Consider the following 27,658-nt stretch of genomic DNA (forward strand, 5'->3'; position numbering starts at 1 on the left):
TGAATTTTGCATCCGATGACCCCTTTAAAATATCATCTTTCGCATGTTGTAGAAGGAAGAAAATCATGAAAAGACATAAAGGCGAGTAAATGGTCATATTTAACCTGAAATGGCGTTTAACCTACAGTATTAAGGAATATCTCACTATATTGTCGTTGAACACCTGATAATCACGAGACAAAAGATTTATTTTTAAGGTGTGAAGTCTAGTGTTGGCATTCGTGCTGCACGTTCGATATAACACTCCTCAGAAATAACACGCACGCATCTGTTTCACAGACATGTTCGCCCATGTCAACACATCCGTGACATTTGTATTTATAAGCCTGCAAACCGGGGTTGCGGGTGAAAAAGCGCCGGTACCCGATTCACCAGCCGGTGAGTGGCATTTGTATTGCGGGCCGGTTCTCTGCCCGCTGTTGTGGTGAATGCTGATGAGCGCAGCCTCTAGGGCTCCGGCTGACAGCCTGGCCTTTTGGCTGAGGAGAAATCAATCACACCGTCAATCGCCACCAGAAGCCATTACCCAGCTTGCCTGCTGGCAGGCTTCACCTCCATTCTTTTTACCATAACACATACTTATTTGTCTTCGTTACCTGGTCTTGTTTCAACTTTAGCGTCACCTCACGGGTTGGTAGTCGTTCACATCAATAGCTTTGGGCTAAAGCGGTTTTAGAGGTTACATATGTATTGCTCCACCTTTGCTTCCTTTAATTGGTTCTGCATTTTCCACTTTTCTTCAGGCAGAATTTAATGATTAACTCTCGTGAAAGAGTCAATATTTGCTTCTTTTGGGTCTGGAACTTTTTGTTTTTTTTCTGGCTTTTAAAGGAATAGTTTACTCAGAAATTAACATTTGCTGAAAATGTACTCACCCTCAGGCCATCCAAGAGATGAGTTTGTTTCTTCATCAAAGCCGATTTCAAGAAATTTAGCATTACATCACTTGTTCACCAATGGATCCTCTGCAGTGAATGGGTGCCGTCAGAATGAGAGTCCAAACAGCTGATAAAAACATCACAATAATCCACAAGTTATCCACACCACTCCAGTCCAGTCCATCAATGAACGTCTTTGTGAAGCAAAAGCTGTTTGTACTAAACAAATTCATAAGGTGTTTTAACTTCAAACCATCGCTTCTCGCCAAATAACAAGTCCATAATAACTCTTCCTCCAGTGAAAAAAAATACATACTGTCGGGTTTTTCTTGCATCACTGTTTTGGACTGTTTCCACTTGTAAACATTAATTAATCGGTGCATATTTCTCTCCTGATTCAGGAGAGACAAGTTTTTCACTGGAGAAAGCAATATTATGGATAGAGAACTCATATTTTAGTTCAAAGTAATGGCTTAAAGTTAAAATGCTTTAATGATGTATTTGTTAATCTAAATCACAAAGATTTTCACTTCAATATGTTAATTGATGGATGTTTTTATCAGCTGTTTGGACTCTCATTATGACGGCACCCATTCACTGCAGAGCATCCATTGGTGTAACGCTAAATTTATCCAAATCTGTTTTGATGAAGAAACCAACTCATCTACATCTTATATGGCCTGAGGGTAAATAAATTATCAGCTAATTTTTATTTTTGGGTGAACTATTCCTTATATTTTTGGCTGTGGACTAGAAAATGTGATCTTTAAAATCTCTCCTGCGTAACAGTTTGTTCTTTCTCTCCTTTAACAGATCCCTCAGATCAGCTATGCATCCACAGCGCCGGAGCTGAGCGATAACACCCGGTACGACTTCTTCTCCCGGGTTGTGCCGCCTGACTCCTATCAGGCCCAGGCCATGCTGGACATCGTGACCGCCATGGGCTGGAACTACGTCTCTACACTGGCATCTGAGGGGAATTATGGGGAGAGTGGTGTGGAGGCTTTCGTTCAGATCTCACGAGAAAGCGGTAAGCTTCCAGTGAACATTCTGAAATATGTTTCTGTACGAGGGCTCCAGATTATCTTCTGATGTACGTCTCACTTCACTGATCGCAACTGATTGACTGACTGCATTGAATTTCTTACCAAAAGTGTGACACAGCTTTGTGTTCAAGGGATATATTCTACACTTTGACAGCATTTTATTTTATTCCATTTTTTTATTTTTGTTTGTGATTTGTAAGGTTTGTTTTGTTTAATGTTTCCTGTTTTTTTATGTGTTTTTTATTTATTATTAAAAAAAAAATTTGTTTTCATTTTTGTTTCAAGTTTTATTTCATATTATTTATTGTTTTGTTTTGTGTTTTTTTATATATATATAAATTTTATGTAAAGTTTGGTTTTGTTTTTATTGTTTTGTTTCATGTTATTTAATGTTTTTTTGTTTTGTTGCTTTTTGTTTAATGTTTTGTTTTTGTTTTATTTTAGTTTTATTTTAGTTTTGATTCATGTTTTGTTTCATGTTTTGTTTTGTTTTGATTATTTTGTTCCATGTGTTTCATTTAATGTTTTGTTGTTGTTGTTTTGTCGCTTTTTGTTTAATGTTTTGTTTTTCCCTGAAGTCCCCTTATAATGTTAGATAAGTTTTCTAGTGGTGTAAATTATGAATTTATGGGTTGAAATTAGTGATGTAAAACGAAAGGAATAACACAGCCAAAAATGGAAATTCTTTCATTATTTATTCACTCTCATATTATTAATCAAACAAAGTGTTCCAGTAAATTTTTTTTTTACAAAATACAGGTCTGAACTTATATGAAGATGAAGATGAATAAATAATGACACTGTTTACATTTTGGGTGAACTACTCCTTTAAAGACGCTGTACTGTACCTTTAAGATTTCTATACATAAATTACCTCTGTTGCAGCATAAATCAAGTTGTTATTAATCAGGGATATATAAATAACTTGTTTTTGCATGTTAGTTTAAGTAAATGATTTGGTTGGACTGGGTAGGGAGTTGCATTGAGAATAGTAACTAATGCCTACATAGTTATTCAAAATCTTGTTGCAAATAAGCAATATTTTTTTCTCCTATGATATGTCTGCTTTGATGCATTTAAAAAAAAAGGATCTTAAAAGAAAATTACATATTGCATCATACTAATTTATGGTACAAAGCTTTTTCTGAGTTTGCTGACCAGCATTGCTATACACAAAACATCAGTGAGACTGAATTGCATGCTTTGACAGAGATGGAAGGGAAATCGCCGTCTCAACAGAAGAAAGGTCAAGTAACATAAAAAAAAAAACAGGCTATATTCTAAGGACACATCTGAAAACCTCAACCCCCACGTTCCATTCTGTCAAATCTGAGCCATCAAAGTCGAGCTGAGCTTATATTTTGTTGTCTATTATTCAGCGATTTTACACGGAAATGAAAAGTCAAGGAAATAGGAAGGTCAGAATGTAGAAGAAGATACAAAAAGTGTTCAGTTGTGACCTCAAAGAACTCACCATTTCAGAACTAAAAATCTGTATTCACACTCACACCGCTTTGGATTTCTCTGCTTATTGCTGTTAACCCATAATTCACTTCATTTTACATCACATAGGTCGCACAGTAATGGCTCACATTCCCATTTTCCCTCCCACACAAGCCTGCAATAATATAGAGCATTACCGTTAGCACACGTCCAGTGGAAACCACAATTACAGAGAAGCTTATCAATAAAAAAAGAGAGTAGATGGAAAAGAATGGGCCTTGATATAGAGACATAATTACAGGCACATGTCCAGTAATGGACTCACCGCGCCGTACCAGAAGAATATCATAACCAACCACATCATGGACACATCGTTCTGCATGATTGATTTATTATTGTAGTGTACTGCATTGCATGTAGACACAGACATGCCACGTTAATTATGTTATAATTATGGAAATAGACACATGTGAGCGATTAACATCGTTCCTCCAGACTCATCAAGTGTGTTTATCCCCCTGTGTGTGTGTGTGTGTGTGTGTGTGTGTGTCTGTGCATGCACGCGTGCTCAGCTGTCTGAATACAGTCTACGTGCTTTAGTAGGATTTTAACAAGATCATACATTGTTCTATTATTGAATATGAGGGTTTTCATTTATTTATTTAATGAAGTAAATCAATTCATTTGCTTTATATAGAGTTTATGATAATGAATAATTTTTATGTTTTCAAATATTTTCTGCAAATGAAATTACACTAATTCAGACATGCACAAGGAGGCATTGTCATTTCAGTTTTCTTATTTTATTGTATTTTTTATATATTTTTATTTACAGATTCTGCATGGGGTTTGTAAATAGAGGGGCATATAAAATTATAAACACAAAACGATTACCACATTTATTGCTATAATATTTAAAGGTACTCTAAGGCACATTAAAGCAGGGGTTTTCAAACTGGGGTCAAAAAAATATAAAAATGTAAGGATAATTGAACAATTTCAAATAAATGCAGAATTTTAGATTATTAATGTTTCTTTCTGATTTATAAAGTCTGGTCAGTTAATTGGAAACTTAAATATTATTTCAGTTAATTGCCAGGGAAACATTTAAAATTTTTGGGTACTAAAGTTAAGTAACTAAAATAAAAATAAATTAAACGTAAAAATAAATATTAAAAAATAGATAAATTATCAAAAATAAAAAATGTCGAGTATGCAATAAAATATTAAAACAAACCAACATTAGAAGGAAAATTTAAATTTAAAATATTAATAAATACTATACTAGTATATAAGTAATACTAAAATAACACTGGACTGGATCCTATTGATTTTCATTTGTCTTTATACATGAAAATATATAAAATTCTTTATAACCTTTAAATAATTGTACTTATCCAAATATAAGTCAGTAGTACTTGCATCTGTATCAGAACACATTGGTCACCAAGTGTGTAGCACCCTGTTGTTGATTGTGACTGAAAGTGCATTGAAACTGCTGGACTCCGCTGTATTTTCCTAACTAGCTTTATTGTAAGTCCACTGTTCAATTACTGAATGTTTGTACAGCGTTTGTACTTATCAAAAAATAACGTCAAATACGGCAGTGATAAATAATGAAGTATTGTGTAGACACAATTTGACACTACTTTATGCTTCAAAGCAGCTAATTACACAAAAAGAACATTTGTACTTGTGTTAAAAATGCTTGTGTGTTTTTCCCCCTCAAAGGCCAAACATAAAAGTCAACTCAACGTCATTATGGAAAATTCATAATGTATGTAAATCAGCCTTTGACAAGATCTACACTTTCTTGCATTTGAAATGTCCCCCTTATCATGAGTTAGAAACGAAACTGTCTTCAGAACAGTGATAACTGGCAGTTAATTATACTCTTGAATAAACAAGCAATAACCAGATGCTATTAATTTTCGTCTTTCTGCCTGATTGGCATGCAGTGGAGCCTTGCAGCGTGGCAAAGTGACCCTCTCCATCATTTGAAACCCCACTACATCATTACTGTAGTGTTTAGGAGGCCGTTCTCAATAGCATGGCAATGCAATCTCTATGTAAATGGTGCATAAGCAACAATAATCATGAAAAATGACGGCAATATACAATTTGCTGCTCCAGATAAAATAGCAGTTTTATGGAAAGGGAAAACAAACACTCGTTTTTCCTTTGGGAACAACCACGCGCCCATTCATGTTTGGTTTGCCATTATGAGTTATTTAAAACAGTACAATCTGTCTCTCTGAGATGTCTCATCAGTCTGAGTGATCTTGTTACATGATTGGAGAAACTGAAGCTGTGTGACTTTCTCCTGCTGTTCATGTGTTGTACTTACTCAGACAGACTAGTTTAGTGCTTGTTTATTAGAAAACAGTAGATCAGTGTTGTGCAGTTTGATTTCCTATTGGGAAAACCTTCAAATATTTGCGACTAGATATTTAGCAGGCATGTTTTGTCCAAAGAAGCAGAGTATTAGAAGTCCTAGTCATTGTGCCTTTTTGTTCTGTCTATGGCAGAATTGAATGAATTTTTTTGTCATTTGACGAATTTTGACGTATGTTTTGAACAACATTGGACAAGTGTTATTATTGTAAACAATTGCAAATAATTTTTGTGAATTGAAATATAGCTGAAAAAATATATATAAATATTAGATGAAAAACTTCAATTTCAAGCTATTTGATTTCAGTTAGTTGTCAGAGCAACAGTTTGTTTTTGAACTGTCATTTTTACGTTTAAGTGCAAAAATGACTACAATTATAAAAGTAAACTAAAGCTAAATAGGTTAAAAAACTAATAAATAAATTTAAGAACAAAACACATTTTAAATAAATAAAATAAAATGCTAAAAAGGAAAAAACTCAAATAAAATATACATTTATATATACACATGGAGCAGCATTTAATTCACGGAGCCGTAGTTCACTGACAAGTTGCACAATATCGCGTTCATTATTGAAGGCGATATATCAGCGATAATGAAAGCGATATTGCGTAGCTTGTCAGTGTCAGTCCTTGTCTTGTGTTTCCCCTCCTCTCGTGTCCCTAGTTGGCCATCCTCATTCCTTTAATTAGTAGTTCATGTGTCCCCAGCCCTGCGTTTGATTAGCCCTCACCTGTTTCTGTTCTTCCTCGTTAATTTCCCTGTGTTTATAAGCCCTGTGTTTCCTAGCCCCTGTGTCCGGTCTTAACGTCATTGATGTTCGTCTCTCCCCAAGCTCCTCGTCTCATTGTGTGTTCAATAAAAGGGATTATTGGAACTTCCACGTCTCCGCACCTCCTTGTATCCCGAGAGGGAACGTGACAGAAGACCGGACCTCACAAAGTAAGAGGCGCTCCTTTTCTCCCGTTTTATTTTCCGTTTTGAAAAGTTTTTGTTTGCGCCTTTTTTCCCCGCTCCCTCCGCGATGATAGAGCTTGTTCCCGTCGTTTGCGGGGGATCACGCCGCCGTTCGCGGCTCGCCCCTGCCCGTTGTGCGTGGGGTGTTGGGCTGCCTTTCGCGGCTTTTCCTGGCCTGCAGTATTGGGGAGAACGGGTCGCCATTTGCCGCTCGCCCAAACCCACAGCCCATGAGGAATTTGTTCCGCCTGCGGCGAAGAGGAGATCGCCGAAGAAGGCGATGAACGTTCCGCCCACGGGGAAGTGGAAGCCGCCGTACACGGCGAAGATGGTTCTGCCGCCGACTTCGGCTCATCCCGAGCCGCCGAGGGAGGAAGCTCAGGTACCGGTGGGAACTCTGGTAATTTATGAAGGAATGTCTTGGACTCCAGTGTCTGCTCCTCGCAAGTGCCCTCCAGTGCCTGCTCCTCACAGGTGCCCTCCAGTTCCTGCTCCTCACAGGTGCCCTCCTGAGTTCCCGCTGGTTCCGTCCAGCCCTCCTGAGTTCCCGCTGGTTCCGTCCAGCCCTCCTGAGTTCCCGCTGGTTCCGTCCAGCCCTGCGCTGCAAGAGCGCCCCCAAGTGTCCGCGCTTCCCGAGCGCCCCCAAGTGCCGGCTCCACGCACGTGCCCTCCTGAGTTCCCGTTGGTTCCGTCCAGCCCTCCTGAGTTCCCGCTGGTTCCGTCCAGCCCTGCGCTGCAAGAGCGCCCCCAAGTGTCCGTGCTTCCCGAGCGCCCCCAAGTGCCGGCTCCACGCACGTGCCCTCCTGAGTTCCCGCTGGTTCCGTCCAGCCCTGCGCTGCAAGAGCGCCCCCAAGTGTCCGCGCTTCCCGAGCGCCCCCAAGTGCCGGCTCCACGCACGTGCCCTCCTGAGTTCCCGCTGGTTCCGTCCAGCCCTCCTGAGTTCCCGCTGGTTCCGTCCAGCCCTGCGCCTCCCGAGCGCCCGACAGAGTCCGCGCTGCCAGAGCGCCCGACAGAGTCCGCGCTGCAAGAGCGCCCGACAGAGTCCGCTCCTCTGTGGCTCCCAGGGGGGAGCTTCCCCAAGAAAATTTTTGGGGGGGGGGTAAGAGGGTCACAGCCTGTGTGGCCGGGCCAAGGGCCAAGGCCACAGAACCCCTCGGGCCCGAAAAAAATAGGCCCTGGCCTCCCGAGTCCCCTGACCCGCCCTGGCCTCCCGAGTCCCCTGACCCGCCCTGGCCTCCCGAGTCCCCTGACCCGCCCTGGCCTCCCGAGTCCCCTGACCCGCCCTGGCCTCCCGAGTCCCCTGACCCGTCCTGGCCTCCCGAGTCCCCTGACCCGCCCTGGCCTCCCGAGTCTCCTGACCCGCCCTGGCCTCCCGAGTCCCCTGACCCGCCATGGCCCCTGGAACGGGCACCGCCCTGGAGGCCTCCAGAGCGCCCACCCCCCCTCCCCATTGGATGGTGTTAGGCGTGAGGACACGCCTTCCGGAGGGGGGCGTAATGTCAGTCCTTGTCTTGTGTTTCCCCTCCTCTCGTGTCCCTAGTTGGCCATCCTCATTCCTTTAATTAGTAGTTCATGTGTCCCCAGCCCTGCGTTTGATTAGCCCTCACCTGTTTCTGTTCTTCCTCGTTAATTTCCCTGTGTTTATAAGCCCTGTGTTTCCTAGCCCCTGTGTCCGGTCTTAACGTCATTGATGTTCGTCTCTCCCCAAGCTCCTCGTCTCATTGTGTGTTCAATAAAAGGGATTATTGGAACTTCCACGTCTCCGCACCTCCTTGTATCCCGAGAGGGAACGTGACAGTCAGTGAAATACGGCTCCGTGAATTAAATGCTGCTCCATTTGAAAACAGGTGATAGAGATTTAGCGCTAATCAAGGAACAGGCTTTACTGATGAGATCCGCATGCATATCGCATGCAATATATCACCCAGCCCTAATATAGACACTAAAATAACATCACTCTGAATCCTCATGACTTTCATTTTTTGGGAAAACATACACTGATACTTTTTATCCTTTAAAGTAGTGTTACACAGAATAAATTAAGTAATACAGGTTTAAAATTATAAATAAGAAGGTGAGCAAATCATGTCAATCATGAGTTTTAATTTTTGCTGAACTGTTCCATTGAAGGTGGAGTTTATCATTTCTGTGGCACTTTAATCAAAATTCCCTCCATCTGCCATTGGATAGAGCTCCACCTCAGACTCACACCATTGGTTGAACTACTGTTGCTGTCAGGCAGACCAGGAAGCTCAAACAAACAGAGCAATGTTTTATAAACATGACAAAGTCATCGGGTTTTTTTTTTCTTTTTTGAGGGGGACAATGAACATTTAAATAACATTTTAGTTGTCCCAGCATATTAAGCTGGAAAATGAGAAAGTAATATAAAAACACATGACCTTTAACTCCAATTTTACTTTTAAATCCAGCTCAAAGTTTCTCATCTTAACAGTAAAAAAGTAGCATTTCAAACAGAAACGCACTCCAGGTTCCGGTCTCCTTCATATCCCGTCTCTCCAACTGTGCTACTGCGCCTGAAGCAATGTGCTACTGTTCCCATTATGCTCACTAGGCTGTCCCAAGATGATCAAAAGTACATAGCAGGATGTCTCTCTCTCGTCTTTGCTGAGCTTGCTATTGTGAAATGCCTGTCTTATAATCAGTTATCCACACCTGCCGTATCACCGCAGGTAACAGAGGCAGGAGTCTGTTATTCAAAATCCCCCCAACAGATTCAGAGTAGACGTCTTTTCCCTCGCGTTAAAGATGCTTAATGAGCCCATAACAACAGTAGGAACCTGAGATATAATGTAGATTCTCTCTGCGTGTCAGCTTTTATGGTGAAATCTTCACACAGGATGCAAAGTCACTGACTTCATTGCCTCGGATAAGCCGTCATGGATTAAGAAGGAATTTACATATAGTGAGATGAAATTCAGCCCTACCCAGAACCACCTCAGTTGAACCTTTCATTCTCTGTGAAAATTACTAACAGCCGTTTAGGGAGGATGCCGTTGAATTAATGATTTTTGGAGTCTTGTGATCTCATTAGTTTAGATTAATCTCTTCAACTTCTCATTCTTTTTCACCTTTGAAGATTCAGAGAAGTTTTATTCATTCATCTGCACCTGTTCGTCCTATTGCTCTCCCATAAAACAGATTGATGTGCCAACTGGTGCCATCTGCCTAAACTAATGAACTTTTTTAAAGAGACAATTCTCTCAAAAATTACAATTCTATTATCATTTACTCATTCTCATGTTGTTCCAAGTCTTCTGAAATGTATAGCTTTTTGTGAGGAACGAACCAAATCTTTCAAAAGTAATTTTTTTTAGTCAGTTGAATAACTCGATCCAGTTCACAAAATCATCTATATGATTCATTCACTAATCCAGCTCAGTTTGACTCACTGAATCGAATTTGATTCACTGATCCAATCACAGCTCTTAAAAGGATACTCAAGGGAACTTGGGTTGTTTTTGCTTTTACAGTTCATTTTGTCTTCAGAGTTTCTCCTTCTGTGTTCCACAAAAGAAATAAAGTCATACAGGTTGGGAACGACATGAGGGTGAGTAATTGATGACAGATTTTTCATTTCTGCTTTTCATTCCATCCACAGAGGGCAGCGAAGTGCCAATTGAGATCGTCCAGCAGCGCTCAGATTTCAGACAATTGATTCGTAAACCATTTTGCTTGGATATTCTTCCAAATCTGAAATCTGCTGTTTCTTCTTGACAGTTTATTCCATTACTGTGGAAATGCACCGCCAGAAAGAAGTGCCAGACCAATGCAGGCTTCAAACGATGAGGCAAAGTCTCAAATCTGTCTTCACAGGTATAAAAAGTTGCCCAGCTTGAATTATGATCACAAACCTTCATCTTGTGCTGTTATTTCTTATCTAACAGTTCACTTTTTCATTTCAAACTTACTGTTGCCAGCCGAAATTATTGTGGAGAAAGCAATCAGAATGCAACACAGGCCAGATTCAAACCTAGATTTTTGAGATGAACACCAGAGCACTAACTACTAAGCCACAGCTCCAACCTTGGTTTTCATTTCTAAAAGCAGAATGCATTTGAAGGTATCACTATAGATGAAACTGCTTTTAAATATGAAATTAGTTGCATCAAGCTCTGGAACATTTTAACTGTCAAGCATTCTGACCTTGTCTGTTGGACTCATACGAATCAATAATATTGACTGACCGACAGATTGCGCACTTCAGTGTAACAAATTTAAGATCTCAAAATTGCAACCCTGCTCTGGGGAGCTTAAAGTAAAAGAGTTTCATTTTATGTTCTTTTGAATCATTTATTGTTACTGATCAGTGAACTCAGGGGCCGACATAATGAGATTATGTGTCAATATAGGTGTTTTTGTCATTCATCTTGTGCAGCATATAAAGCCTTGTAGGAAGTACTGTCGATCAGAGGTATAGTAGCGTGCCAAGATCATTGCATATTAACCGCTTAATTAATAGTCAATGACCTCAGCACCCCGTATCATGCTATTCATTTAATCTATGTCTGAGGGGCCTGATTCCACATAAAATTGAGTCTAATGCCACATTTATGAAACTGCAGAGTTCTGAGCTTTGCAGAAACTTTGCAGAAAACAAAAACCTCCCATTAGCATATTTACAGAATCTGCTTGTTGATTCATTGGGATCAGTGTTGGGTAAGTTACTTAAAAAAGTAATCCACTACAAATGACTAATTACTTCTTTTTACTCTATCATTGTAGTTTGATTACATTACATGATTATATATTGATTACTGCATTTAAAAAGTAATCAGTTTACTAATTTCTTTATTTTCAAGTTACTTTCAAGTTACCTAAAAAATACACTACAAAGTGAAACTCGTAGTTCTTTCAGTAATTTAATATTGACTGAAAAATTACAAGTATCAAAACAGCAACTTGAACGATCACTTGTATTTTTTCCAGATAACAGCGAAAATACCTTAAAATGTTTCATAATTTTTTATATTACAGAGTAATACATCATTTGAAACTGTAAAAGGTTTACTTTTATTTGTATATACACAATATCAACAAAACATGGTTTTGTAAAATAAAGAAAACAAATAGGGTTTCTGTAGTCTCAGAGTCTCCACAAATATCTTTCTGAAATGCGTGACTAAAATGAACGAAAACTCAACGAATACTTGACACACAGACATGAGAAATATATCTAAAGCGTTAAATGCATATTTTTAAATGAAGTAATTCATGTCGAAAACACATTCTCTGATAAAGTAATCCATATAAAACCAAAGGGAGGTACAGTCTTTCCCGCCTGAACTCATCTATAATGTGGCCACACACAACGCGCTCTATGCGATAATCATCCACGTGAGATGCGCAAACATGTAAACGCCCACAGCACCTCTGTAAACAAAGTGTTAAGATTTAATAAGCTTTATATTTACGTCGGAATAAGAATGTGATGCGATGTGCGACTTCATCAAGCAGAGGATCTCATTCTGATGAATCATTTATTTTTATGAAGGCTATATTAGTGTTATTGTGACATAAACTTGCACATTACTAGATTAACTTTTCCCAAACTATAATACCAGACTAAAACATGTGAAATAGAGTGCAACATTTTTAAACATAATCGGCAAACTTTCATTGTATCTAAATGTTGTACAACTCGTCTGCATTTTAGCTCGCATTCTCCGATGATTTATTAAAGGTCACGCTGACACACAAAACATGATTTTAAAATGCATTTTACTTACTTTTTTTTTCTTAACACTGCATTTTTAACTTAAGTAACGTAATTTTATTGACATTAGTAACTGTAATCAAATTACATAAAGTTAAAATATTATGCATTACATTACTGCGTTATCAGGAAAAGTAATTAGAATACAGTAACGTTACAGTTTATCGCATTATACCCAACTCTGGTCAGGATCATACAACTCACATTTGAGAAATGGATGAAAACCTCTGAAACAGGTATTTGTCAGCACACACACTTAAAAGCAGGTCCCTTGAGCAGCTTTTCCACTTCAGTGATATTAGATGTGGCGGACTGTAGGGCCGAGGAGAGATCTGAGAATGGGGTCAAAATGTCACGGCTGAGGTAAATTGTAAAAACAAATGCAGGTTTTACTGTGAGATAGGGCCTGTGGTGGGTTTCACACTTCTTGACTCACTGATTTACAGTTGAGGGAAATCAACTGTTCATTCTTAAAACTGAGACTCCATGTGTGTTATATGGACACTGTAGATTTCAAAACACATACATTTAGTGATATGTTTTCATAAAAATGCAACTGCAATCCAGTCATGGAAAGAAATAAGTATAAATGTCCTCAAATGCATTCGAGACACATTGCAGTTCAGCCATCTCAGGAGGTGGTTTAAGATTCATTCAAAACACAACTTGGTCAAGCACTTTAAACACCACAGGTTGTTAGTTTGTGCTAATTTTTCCCATTTATGTTAGAGAAATATGGTCATGTTTGCATGTGGTCGTTTTATGAGTGAAAGCGGGTCAGCATGTATGATTTTTTAAAGAAATTAATACTTTTATTCAGCAAGGATGCATTAAATTTATCAAAAGTGACCGTAAAGACATTTACAATGTTACACAAGATTTAGGGTCAGTTTTACTAACAGCTTGCACCAACACAAACCGTCTTTTGGGATTAAAATTGTACTGTCAGGATTTACTAAAGATGAGCAGTGAAAAATTAGCACTGAAAAGGTGTGGGCACAGTTATTTTTTCGTCTGACCTTATTAAATCTGGATTTGTAGGAGTTTCCCTTTCAGACGCAAAATTAATGGGAGGAGAAAATTCAAATCACGCAACGTGATTTACTAACGTTTGTGCTCATCAAATTACTGGTATTTGTGCCATTATTTAACGCCCCAAGAAAGCATGTCTTAAACTATTTTACACTTGAAATGGCTGCAATTGTTGTTGCTAGGAAGAGGCACCGCAGAGAACAGATAGCACGTGGAAGGGAGAGGATTTTTTCCACACGTATTAATTTATTTGGAATGCCAGAAGAACACATTATCATTTGCCAAGCCATATTATTTTTAATTTGCTTCAGGAAATAAAAGATGACTTGGAACCCTCAACTAGGAGTCATGCAAAACCAAGATCAAAACTTCCTGCAACCCTTAATTTTTTTGCCTCCAGTTCTGTTCTTTTCAAAGTACCATGGCTTCTTTATTTTTTTAATTCTTTATTTGTGACTACGCTAATTTGTGCTGCGCTTGGTATATTGCATTGGTCAATATGTAAATGAGATGTTGTGTCTGTGTTCTTTAATTTGTGCATTGTTAGTTAATCACTCACAGAAATTTCCACACCCATCGGCGCTGTTTTGGAATTGCGCTGTCCTGCTAATTTGCCCTGTTTAGTAAAACTGGCCCTTAGATTTCAAACAATTGCTGTTCTTTTAAACTTTATATTTATCAAAGAATACTGAAAAACTAAATATATCATGATTTCCACAAAAATATTAAGCACCACAACTGATTTCATCATTGATAAGAATAAAAAATGCCTCCTGAAGAGCAAATCAGTATATTACTGTAACGGAGTAATCAGGGCGTGAAACGTACGGATTCATCTTCAAAGCTTTATTCAAAGGCGTGGTCATAAAACAGGCATGGATCGACAACAACAAAGGTATAGTACAGGCAAGACGAAAGAGTAATCCAAAAATAGGCGTGAGTCAGTCGACGGCAAACGTAATCCTGAGGGTGAGGCAAACAGGGAATCCACAAACAGGAAATAGTCCAGGCGAGGTGCAACACAGTCCGAAACAGCAAGGCAAAGGGTAAGTCCAAGACAGGCTATAAACTTCAGGGTAGGCAGAGATCAGGCAAGACGAGATAACAGGCAAGGACACGGGTAAACAGACTTGAACACATATGAACAAGGCTAAACTAGACTCAGGAAACTCGGAATGGCTCCATAAAGTTGCTATCGCTAACAGAGTGATAAATGCTAAACTATACTTGCCATAAAGTGAAGAGGAAGAGGAAGTCCATAAAGTGTGTTTGATTGGTTGCAGCTGTGTGTGTTATCAGTGCAATGGATGATGGGAAATGTAGTCTGTGTAGTGTGAAAGTCAATGTAACTGGAAAGCAACATCTGGTGGCGAGCAGACGGAAAACCACGGACCAGATTCGTGACAATTACAATGATTTCTGAAGGATCATGTGACACTGAAGACTGGAGTAATGATGCTGAAAATTCAGCTTTGCATGACAGGAATAAATTACATTTTAAAATAAATTCAAATAGAAAGCTTCTTTTAAATTTTAATAATATTTTAGTCCATCCATCTCATAGTAGCTACCAAAATTTTATTAACAGTAGAAGTGAAGTCTAATTGTAGTCTTCAAATCTGGGTACTGTCTTATGTTTTAAAATCACTTACAGAGGAAGTTTGTTCCCATCAGGCTAACATGACAGTCACGACTCATGCTGCTGTAAGCATTTTAACTTTCTTTTGTTTTCACTCGCGATCTTTACAACACACATTACAATACGTATTTCATGGCACACTCGTTTTACGTGTATTTGGCACCACCTATTGTTGTGGGTGTATTATTGACATGTCAAAGTCCCTGAATGTAAGACAACCGCGTTTTTTCAGATGTATTTCCAAGAAAAAAAACATCGTCTTATATTTGGGTCCATACGGTATACTAATTTTGTTGAGAAAATAGCACCTCCCATTCAATGCATGAACAGGATATGCAAAGCCTCCAAAGACAGTATCCATCAAGCATTCATGATTCTTTGCCATGGTCACAATCTGATGATATATTCCTGTCTCTTTGGGATTGGGATTTAACTGTGATATAGTGTAGCTGCATATATAGCTTGAGGTGACTCCTGTGAGGAAGAAATTGAATTCCACACTCCTACCGTTCCTTTGCCCCCTGCACTGAATCCCATTGTCTGAGTGAGATGAAGTAACCAGATTTGCAGCCCTGCAGTCTTGTGTTTTTCCCTGTAGAAGATTGCAGGCTTTGGATGAGGCTGAGTCTGCGGCACTTGTTACTGTGGGTCTTCAGGGCATTTGTGGTTTGCATCAGACTCTCAATGACTCTGTGAGGGTCTCGAGTTTGTGGTAATTAACGCCAGCTGCTCGTTGTTTTCAGTTATGGTGAACATAATTAGAGTTTTATATACGATCTGTACTGTAGTCATCTCTGTTGAACACTCTGTATGCATAATACTTAGAAACAAGAAATTTGCAGGAAGCACCACGCAAACACACACACACACACACACACACACATAAATGCAACGAACTCCAGAACAAAGATGAAGGGAGGGGGTCAGTGGGAGACCAAAAATGAAGGAAAGAAATTCAGACATTATCTATTCACATTCATTTTGTTCTATTTTGTATTGTATTGTTTTATTCCAATGAATTATTATTATTTTTATTGTTATTATTATACTGTCACATAATTCACTTCAAGATTCAAGATTTTTATTTGTCACATACACAATTATACAGGGTATAACCAGCAGTGAAATGTAGGTCAGGTCCGCTCCAAGGACAGTGCAATTATAAAGTATACAGATATTAAGAAAAAGAAAAGTAGAAAAAATAAGAGAATAAAATAAAATAAAAGATAAAAAATACAAATATAAATATAAATGTGCAGGTCAGTATGTTGTTGACATAAATAGTAATAAAGAGGAATGTACAAAAACAATGTGCAAAAAGTTGTCCAGGGTATTTAAATAGCAGCAATATGAGGTAGAGAAAAATTATGAATAGCTATTGATATGGTGATATTTACATGGAGTCATATGATGTTATGACACAGAGTTAGAGTTTAGGAGCCTGATGGTCTGGGGGAAGAAGCTCCTCCTAAGTCTCTCAGTTTTTGCCATCAGGCTACGGAAGCGCTTACCAGATGGAAGCAAGGTGAATAGACGGTTACCAGGGTGATTTGAGTCCTTGATTATTTTGACAGCTCTATTTTTGCAGCGTTTGAGGTAGATGTCCTGCAGAGAGGGGAGAGCAGACCCTGAGATGCGCTCAGCTAAGCGCACAACTCTCTTTAGTGCTTTGCAGTCCTGATTGGAGCTGTTTCCATACCACACTGAGTCAATACACTTTTTATGGTCCCTGAATAGAAAGTTTTCAGGATTGCTGGTGAGACCCTGAATTTCCTCAGCTGTCGCAGATGGTACAGTCTTTGCCTGGCTTTCTTAACCTGTGTTTGGATGTGTGTAGTCCAAGTCAGGTTCTCGGAGATGTTTACACCGAGGTACTTGAAGCTACTCACCCTCTCCACAGGGGTCCCACTGATCATAAGAAGAGTGTAGGGCTGCTGCTGTCTCTTCCTAAAGTCCATGATCAGCTCACATTCAGAGAGAGACAGTTGTCCTGGCACCATGATGTGAGTCTCTCTACCTCGTCCAAGTATGCGGTCTCATCGTTGTTGGAGATGAGGCCCAGAACCACAGTATCATCAGCGAATTTGACAATAGATGGGGAGCTGTGAGAGGACACGCAGTCATGTGTGTAGAGAGAGTAAAGCAGGGGACTCAGGACACAGCCCTGTGGGGCTCCTACGTTCAGGGTGATGGGGTTTGAGGTGAACTGGCCAACTTATTCATTCATTCATTTTTTATTTTTAATGGGTCAATATTTGAGGTTTATGAAATACAGGGAGGCAGGATCAGGAAAGGTCCTCAAGCCGGGATTTGAACTCGGTATGCCCATAGCGAAACTGCGTTGTATGTCAGCAAACTGCCTACAAGGCTATTGGTGCCAACATTGTCTTTATTTTTAATATCCATGCATCCTTATTTAAATTTCCTCATCATTCTTTAATTCTCTGTCCCATTCCCTTCCTGTCCTGGATTTCCCCGCATTCTTTCACTTCCTTTTAACAGATGAGAGTGTGTGTTCTCATTAGGCCTGAACTCTGCAGCTGGAACTGTATTTCAGAAGAGGCAGCAGAGATTCTGAGCTCTGGCACTATGAAACCTGATGAAACCTTCCCTTCGCCTACAGGAATCTATGTAGATGAGCTTTGTATAAATACAGAACAAGGCGAGGTAAATGATACACTTCTGATACCTGCAGTGTGCCTCAGCAGAGGTTGATTGAGCCCGCGAGGCTCTCGGTACAGTGCAGTGGCACCAAGGGATCTTTTAATAAGCCATTCATACTGTAGGTTCTGGAGGCTTTTTACACAACTTGTGAGCAAAGTAGACCAAAAGTGCAGAAATCATGGTACTTATTGATCATATTGATCATCTGAAACAGGATTTTTATTTGCCTGAAATGAGCAAGAAAATGGTTGCTAGGGTTTCATTCATTCAGTTCAGTTCCGTTCAGTTCAATTCATTTAATTTCATTTCAATAATTTAATTTAATTTAATTTAATTTTTATGATAAATTGGGCCATGATGCTTGATTGAAAGAAAGTGGTTTTAATTTAATTTAAAACCACTGAGCATAACTAATTTGTGAGAAAATGGTTTGAATTTTTAATTGTATTAGAATTTTTTTATATTAATATTATTTATCTTATTTTATTATTTTGGTACTTTGGGGCAAACTTAGGGTTTGAATTATATTATATTATATTATATTATATTATGTTCACTGTTATTTTTAACAGAAAAGAATGCAATAGGAGAAATAGGAGGTTTCCGATAGCACGTGAAGAGAGCAGAGAAGCACTCTCACTCAGCACAGTGGAGTGCATCATTTGTTAACTTTTTGGTTTATTACTTTTGAGTCATTTGGGGCGCGGTAACACACGGACCCTCTCACAATATATTGCTTTACAGATCTATCACTTTTACAAGTACAAGCAATCATGCTGCACGTATCAGAAGTTTCACGCTCCGGTGGAGTTAGCGCTCTCACTACATGCGTAAAGTGCCCGATCCCAAGCCCAACTGACCCGTGCTCTGGCCCACCTCTTCCAACCGAGCCAGGGACGTCTAAACTAACTGTGCCCGAGTGCAACACGGAGCGATCACATTAGTCAAACGAACCGGGCTTTGGGGGGTCAAATGCGCTCGGGCACGGTTAAGAGTGCCTGTGTGAAACACCCTTATTCTACCGCATCCCGCACACCCTAGTCTCTACCCGCCCATCAAGTGTCCTGCAGGTCCCGCTATAGTGCTGTTCTCTACTCGGAAGGTGCCTGTTATAATGTTATGATCTAGGCTCTGGACTCTGAGCATAACTTGTTTTTCTATTACGAACTATAAAATATTTTCTATAAAAACGTTAATGCCCTGGCAGTGACAAATAGCTTTGTTTTTATATTTAATTTGATTACATTAATGTTTAAGTTGAGATTTACAAGAAATATTTTAACTGCCACTAGGCTAGGTAAAAGGAATACTGCATTAAGAAAAACACCTTATTTGTTTAAGGTGTTTGCAAACAAAATGTTATTGCACTTTTGTTCATATTGCAGTACTTTGAAATGAAAAAAGTGTGCAATACACTACTCTTGAATTCATTATTGCATTTTGTGCATAACAGACAATCATGTGATTAATCGCGATTCAAAATAAATAAATAAAAATTAATCGCTGCAGAGCACTAATTATATTATATTATATTATATTATATTATATTATATTATATCTATTTATGTTTGAAACTTTCCACTTTTGCTATCACAAAAATGGAAACAACTCAAAAAAAAAAAAGAGTAGATGAGACTCATTATACTGACTAATATACTGACTCCTAATCATTACTATGTTCGAAGAGCTTCTAAACCAATTGCAGAGTCTCTGAATCTGAAAGACATTATCCTGATGGGCAAGGCCTGTGTGTTCAACACTGAAACAATTACTTTAATCTGTGCTGGTGTTTCTAAGCTAAAACTCAATATGCTTGTCAAATGAGTTGTTTGTAGCATTGAAGGATCTTTCATTATTGCCATCAATCTTCTGCCGCAACTCTAATATACAATCTCCTGACTTTTAATTAAGACTTTAATTTCAGCAATAAGCCCAATCATAAAACTCAAAATTGGTTTTATAGCCCTGGAGATAAATTGGAAAGCAGTGGAAGAATGAGCTCTTGGAGGCTTTTTATCATGGCGGGAATGCAGACAATCTGAGTTGTGATTTGACAGGATGGTTGTGATGAGCATTCAGAATACTTACGGACGTCCTATAACGCCATTAAAGCTGCAGTAATTAGATATGCCATGCAGTGTTTTGAATATTTTACCATTTGGGTTGCTGCAACTTTTGGAAATATGTTAATAGGATTGGGTTTTCACTGGGGACTACAGTTTGAGCATTCCTCTCACACTTGCCATGTAAAATAACTGTGTGAATATGAGAAGTTATTGCCAACTATTCTGTGAGACAATTACAAAATAAATTACCCGCTGGTCATGAATAATAATTAGGGTCATTAATATTAATTGTCAATTACCATATTTATTAAGTTCAATTGAGAGCCTAGACACTTTAAAGGAGTCATCGGATGCAAAATTCACTTTTACATGTTGTTTGAACTGAAATGTGTATGGCGGTGTGTGTACACATCCACCCTATAATGATAAAAATCCACCCAGTGTTTTTTTTTTTAATCCCCCAAAATAATAACCCCTTTCTCAGATCAGGCTGTTCACAGATTCTTGTATGTGGGACTTCACACAAACCCAGGCTGCTCCCACGATTGTTGATTGATACTGGTGTTTTACCTTAGATCTTGTTTGTTTTTGAAGGGAGTGCGCCCCCTGATCTGCCTAAATGCATTTATGTTCGCGCGAATCATTCATGATCACCTACAGAAGAAGTAATGTTTTTTTATGAATCTTTGCAAATTGCCTTTCCTAATAATGTGTTAATTAGCAAGATCCGCAGCTAAATCTGGCTAAAGTTTACAGTCTCATGAGAAAATCTCATCACCCCACAGAAGAGAGGGGCGGGGTGAGCAGAGCTCATTTGCATTTAAAGGGAAAATGTGGAAAAAGAGCTGTTTCTGACAAGGTAAAAAGGGTGTTGTTTTACACTACCATTGAATATGTTATAGTATGTTATTGACTTTTCATTAAGACCCTAAAGAATCATGTCAACTTGTGGAAAATTGGCATCTGATGGCCCCTTTAAGACGTGCCAGGTTGTTATGATGTGGATGCTAGGGTGCTAGGGTGTTGTGAATGGTTGTTAAGGATAGTTCACCCAAAAATGAAAATTACCCATGATTTACTCACCCTCAAGCCAATCCTAGGTGTATATGACTTTCTTCTTTCAGACGAATCCAATCATAGTTGTATTGAAAAACATCCTGGCCCTTCCAAGCTTTATAACGGCACTGGGTGGGTGTTATTTTTCAGTAGTCCAAAATAAGTCCAATAAAGCGCATCCATTCATAATAAAACGTTCTCCAAGCCTCCGTAGGACGTAGGCATAACGTAAGCGCCGGTGATTAGTGATGAATGCGGAAGCACAGAGGAGAGAGCAAAACAAAACACCGGTCATGAATTAGAAGTCCAAAAGAAGATTTGTAAAGACAATTGTCTAAGACTTTCGATATATATCAAGAGGAGACTGGTTTTCCTTTGCTAAAGTAAGGAAACTTTGCTTCATTTGCTCCTGTAAACAAACGTTGGTTCTCGCGATACTAACATATCTCACTGTCATTAAAGTTATGTCCTATGTCATCCGCCTGGAACGGCGTTGTTGTGAACGCTCATATGAAACTTAGCAGAAGATAAAGATGACTGTTTATAAAATTTTAAATATAGATATTTTTCTTACAAAAACGCATCGATTTGCTACAGGAGGCCTTTATTAACCTCTCCAGAGCCGTGTGGATCACTTTTTTACTATGAATGGACTTCTTTTGTACTATTGAACAATAACACCCACCCACTGTCATTATAAAGTTCGGAAGAGCCAGGACGTTTTTACATAAAACTACGAATGACCTTTTTCACATTTCTGGGTTTCTCAGCAACGGAAGTTGTCATAGTTGAGTTAACTTCGAGATAAGTAAATGGGAGAGTACCACAAAAATATTTTTTTGCATTCCCATTTGCACAAAAAGCAAAAGAAAAACTTCATGATAGTTCTTTCATGACTTTCAAAAAAGAAAAAAAAAATTGCGAGATACTGAAAACAGTAGTCAGAAGAGAGAACAATGTCAAATTTACTGTCCCTCCCATAGACGGTGCATTAGAACCACCCTGGCATTAGCGTTAACTAGTTTTTTTGTCATTTGTTGCAAAGGTGCTATAATACAAAATATAGTGTTATAAATGTACATAAATGTTTTACAAAATCAAAATATAAAAAACTTACGATTTATGATGCTGTTGACTGTTGAAACACGTCATCACAGTCTTGTGAAAATGGTCCATTGGATTCGTCTGAAAGATGAAAGTCATATACACATAGGATGGCTTGAGGGTGAGTGACATGGGGTAATTTTCATCTCTGGGAGAAGTAGTTTGATAGTTGCTAAGGTGATCTGGGTGGTTGATAAGTTGTTACTAGTCAGCCTAAAGCTGCATCCCAAATGACGCACTATACATGCACTTATACACTATGTACTCAACCATGTAGAGTATGAATTATATAAGAATATTTTGTCATTCATAATCAGTCTGATAGCCCCTCCCCCTTTGTGACAGACGAGTGCATGAAGTGTCAGACATTCCACACTTCGTTTTTTTGGTTATTTAAGTGCATCATCCGGGTATATATAGTGCACTTTTTCTTTTTGAAATTTTCAGTGTGAACACACTACTCGCACTATTTATACTACAAAACGTCATAGAATAGTGCATAAGTACGCAATTTGTGATGCACCTTTACTGTTTTTGATCAAATAATTGCATCCGTGGTGAGCATAAGTTGCTTCTCTCAAAAATACAAAAAAATCTTAATTATTCCAAACTTTGACTGCCAATGTACTTCAAAATGTCTTGAAAACATATCTAGGTGGTGCAGTGGGTGTAACAGCTAGTTTCCATCCATCCTGAATGTAATTTATCAGGCAGAGTGTTACAGTGAGGCAGATAGATTCTCCAATCCCATCTGTGTGAGTCATACAGCACATTCCTCCACATCTCGCAGACACTAATAAGCCCATATCAAGAAGTAAATGGAGCATTTGGCCAGCTGCCCTCAGTCCAAATGTGTAATTTTGCTTCAGACTACAACTCATCAGTGAATGAGAATTACTCTCCCGACAAGTTTTACTGTGAACCCAGACCCTTAATTCTCATTTTAAAGTAAGCACCAGAAGGCAGGAGATGAGAGGAGCGCTCACAAAACGTTCTGTGATGTGCTGCTGTATGGTCCAGGGACCGTGTTGCGTAAAACGAGTTCAAAGCAGCTGGAACGCTGTAGCTGGCAGCGCGCTTTTGTTTCCTCTCGCAGACACATGTCAGATTTCTGCCCTAACAATTTCTTGTTAACAAAAGCTTATCGTATATCCTATACATGGTGAATTTCAAAAGACCCTGTGGAAGGTGATAGGCAGCCGCTGAAATTACTCACCGACATTTTCTGTGCCAGGCAAGCAGCATCTTTTTTTCCTTCCCCGAGGGGAAGCATGAATACTTGTGCAACCCCCTGAATCTAAATCTAAGATGTCCAAAAAGGTATTAAATATTAATCGCACAAAGGTGGTCAGAGGACAGAGTGAATGAGGTAAATATTAGATGAAGATGGATTACTTCATCTCTCTCTTAGCCAGAGGAAGGATTTATTTTTTAGAAAAAAAGCAAAAAAAAAAAAAAAGAAGCAGTTTGGTCAGGGCTGTCAGTTATTTTATTTTTTATTGTTATGAATTAATTAATTATAGCAAAGAACACAAAACAGTATTATAAATAAAAAATATATAAATATAAAATGTATTTTAAGTTAAAAAAAAAAAGAATTATAAATCAATTTCTATAACAATATAACAATTTCCAGTACTTTGTGGACTTATTCTTGCATATGTAACATGCTCTGGTTCCTTTCTCATTGATATTGATTTTAAATTAAAGTGTGAATTTCTAAATATAGCTTTTTTTTAAAAACTGTATTGCAATATTTTATGTAATATATATTTGAATATAGAAAAATATAATTAAAATACTTTATAGACTTAATCTTACTTATAAATTGCTCTTATTTCTTCCTCCTTCATAAGGTAATAATGAATAAATACTTATTAAATAAATTTAGAATGAATGTAAATGTATAAAGATATTTTAATAAATATTATATAATATATATTCAAATATAGGAAATTCTAAATAAAAATAAACTAATATAACAATTTTCTTTAGTTTATGGACTTGCAAATCTTGTAAAATGCTCTGATTCCTTACTCCTTCATAAAGAAAAAAATATGTTTTAGAATTTTTAATTAAAATGTTAATGCCACATAGATATAGATAATTTAAACATAGATTTAATTTTTTTTTATCATATATATTATACCATATATATATTTAAATATAGAAAATATATAATTATAATTAAAAATCATATAAACATTTTCAAGGACTTCATGCTTAATCTTGCAACATGTTCTGATTCTTTTCTCATTCATTAAGCAATAATGCTAAAACTTAGAATGTTAAATTAAGATGTAAATTTGCTAATTCAGATTATTTTAAAAAAATGTATCGTAATGTGTGTGTGCGCATATATATATGTATATATATGTGACCCTGGACCACAAAACCAGTCTTAAGTCGCTGGGGTATATTTGTAGCAATAGCCAACAATACACTGTATGGGGCAAAATTATAGATTTTTCTTTTATGCCAAAAATCATTAGGATATTAAATAAAGATCATGTTCCATGAATATATTTAGTAAATTTCCTACCATAAATACATTAAAACTTAATTTTTTATTAGTAATATGCAGTGCTAAGAGCTTCATTTGGACAACTTTAAAGGCGATTTTCTCAGTATTTAGATTTTTTTGCACCCTCAGATTCCAGATTTTCAAATAGTTGTATCTCAGACAAATATTGTCCTATCCTGACAAACCATTCATCAATGGAAAGATTTTATTCAGCTTTCAGATGATGTATAAATCTCAATTTCGAAAATTTAAACTTATGACTGGTTTTGTGGTCCAGGGTCACATATATATAGTATAGTAATAGTATAGTAATATAACAATTAAATTTTTCTACATTTTATGGACTTAATCTTACCTATGTACAGATGACAGTCTATTTTGCTCAAGTGTGATGTACTCTTTTTGCATTTTGATGGCAATCAGTGATTATTTCTTAGAAAAGCCCAAAATGTTCCTACCCGACAGATACTAAAAGGTGTCCTGAGAAAATCAGACTTGTAAGTTCTAGGCTCTTTAAAAACTGCAACAAAAAAAAAAGTGTTAGTCTGTTCTGATTGGGATAGGCTTAACGCAAACAATAAAATGAAACAATTTTGGTAAAAAAAGTTGGTGCTATGATGGGTCGCTGTTTGGGTCCTGAGTAAAAACCAGTTGAGAACCACTGTATTTAATAATAAGTATTTGTACAATAAGTATATACAATAAGCAATTGTATATTTTACAGAAATATCATTTAGCATTTTCTTTTCTCTTTTTTTTCCTATTGGACCCTGCTCTTCTTCTCAAATATTTTCATTAAAATCGTCCTGTCTCAAATTGTTCCCATATGCTTGTGATTTCCTTTCATCTTGGGTTTCCATTTGTTTAGTTAACTTCAGAAACAGATAAGGGAGAAGGCGGGAGAAAGAGAACACAGCAGAGGGGAAGAAAAATCTCCCATTAATTTCTCAGCAGATTCATTGACAATGCGCCTGGTGTGATGAAAAAGCAAGATGTTTCTCATAGTTTGATAATGTGTGCGGAGCCAGGCTGAAATTGACTCGCTCAGCAATCGGCGCCTCCCACGCCTGCGTGACGGATTAACCAGACCTGATAAGAGCGAGCAGCGCTGGAATTCCTGCTTTGGTGTCTATCAGATGCGCCAGCACTGAGAGGACTCACCAGCTTTTGTTTAGAATTCATCCTTTATGGGATTTTTAGCCTTTTTATTTATAGGACAGAGGGAGAAGAGGAGCAATGGGATCGGTTCATGTTGAGCCAACAGGTTTTTTATTACATGATCATGTGCTCGATATGACTGTTAAGCATTTGTGCTGAAACAAACCTGTATGTGCTCTAGTTTGTAGACTTTGCCAATGTGGATTGATCACTGCTGAAAGATAAAACAAAAATAAATATATATATAAAATATAATAAAACATTTTTATGTGTGTATCTGGTTATTATAACTAAAACCATAAAAAATTGTAGGAAAAAATTATTTGAAAAATAAAATAAACAATAACTGATTTTTTTTATTCATTCTTAAAAATAAAATAAAATGACCTGCAATAAAAATGTAAAAACTGTGTAGACTAATATAGATAAAAACAAAACCTAATAAAATGATGACAAAAATACAACAAAATTACTACAAACTTTAACAAAAAAGCAAAAATAGAAAAATAAAAACTAATTCAAATTATTACTTCAAACTAAAATAACTCAATGATACAAAAATAACACTAATTTATATACAATACATAAACAGATATGTATGTATGTGTATAATATTATATTTATTATTTCAAGAAAAATAAGTAGTTTTAATAGGGCTGTCATTACAATATTAAATAAATATATAAATATATAAAAATATTTGTAGTTATCACATTCAGTTTCTTTTCAAAGAGAAATTACTAAATAATGTGCATTTTGTTTTTTAATCAAATAAAATAATTAATTCAAAATAACAAATAAATGTAGTATATAAGTAGTGCATTTAATACAAAATTTTGCAATTATTACGAAAATAATATAATTAAAATTAAATAATTTCTAGTACTTTATGAAGTTTTTTTTATGTGTAATATTCTCTGATTATAAAAATGTTCCAAATTATTAAAAAATAAATAATATATATATTTGAAATATGTATTTTATTTCTTCAATTCATGAAAGCTTATAATAAATGTCAAAACGCTGACTTTGCTACAATAAAGTCCTTTAAAATGTTCCAGTGGTTATGAACAGCATTAAATTCTGACAATTCTTTGCAGAAAGACTTGTTACAGAAAAGAAACAATTACAGGATTTTGCACACTCTTAAACTCTTTTGCACAGTAGATATTCTAGAGGCTTGTGGGGAATAGCCCACTATAAACGCTCGTCTGAGTCAAGAGATTTAATTGGGGACCGTTGCAATTTAATCCTCTCCTCCATGCTCTTCACTCTTAACCTGCATCCTGCTGTGCCTTCTCAGCCGTGCTTCAGCTTCTGTCAATGCCGTACAGTTTGATGCAGTCAGATTTATCAGAAAGAATGGGTTTACAGTATATATTCATTTTATAAATATGTATACTGTTCAAAAGATTTGGTATCGGTAAGATTTTTTGTCACGTTTAAAAAAAAAAAAAAAGACTCTTTGGTTCACTAAGGCTGCAATGGTTTGATCAGAAATACAGTAAAAATAGTTATATTGTGTAAAAATAATTACAGTTTAAAATAGCGGTTTTCTGATTTAATGCATTTTAAAATGTAATTTATTCCTGCTATCGTAAAGCTGTATTTCAGTAGCTATTATTAAAAGGTTATTGTTGTTGCCTTATTGAACTATTACGGTTAAAAAAACACACACATACAAAATTTGTTATATAATTAAATAAAATATATATTTTTTTTAATTTATGTTAACTTGTACTAAAATGTTCTAAAAAACTAAAACAGAAATAAAAATGAATAAAAACTATAGAAAGTTGTCATTCTGCAGTTAAAGCATCACAACATTCTAAATTTAGTTAAAAAAATAAATAAAAGATAACTTATAAAAAAAGTTAATTTCATCTAGTTAAGAAAAAAAAATATGTAGGTTAACTAAGTAGTACTAAAAAACTAAAATAGAACTAAAACACAATTAAA

At 37.1% G+C, this 27,658-nt stretch overlaps 1 protein-coding gene across 1 annotated transcript in view; it reads left to right on the forward strand.

The window, feature by feature from the left end:
• LOC306866872 (metabotropic glutamate receptor 8-like) overlaps positions 1-27,658 on the forward strand; it is a gene marked incomplete at both ends in the record, with an annotated part of 178,293 nt that overhangs the window by 51,523 nt on the left and 99,112 nt on the right. The window contains one exon of the mRNA XM_079412278.1: positions 1,692-1,908. Coding sequence (XP_079268404.1) covers positions 1,692-1,908 — 217 coding nt within the window. The remainder of the gene's footprint in view (positions 1-1,691; positions 1,909-27,658) is intronic.

This window comes from Barbus barbus (genome assembly GCF_936440315.1).
Source record: "Barbus barbus genome assembly, chromosome: 48".
Lineage (NCBI taxonomy): Eukaryota > Metazoa > Chordata > Actinopteri > Cypriniformes > Cyprinidae > Barbus > Barbus barbus.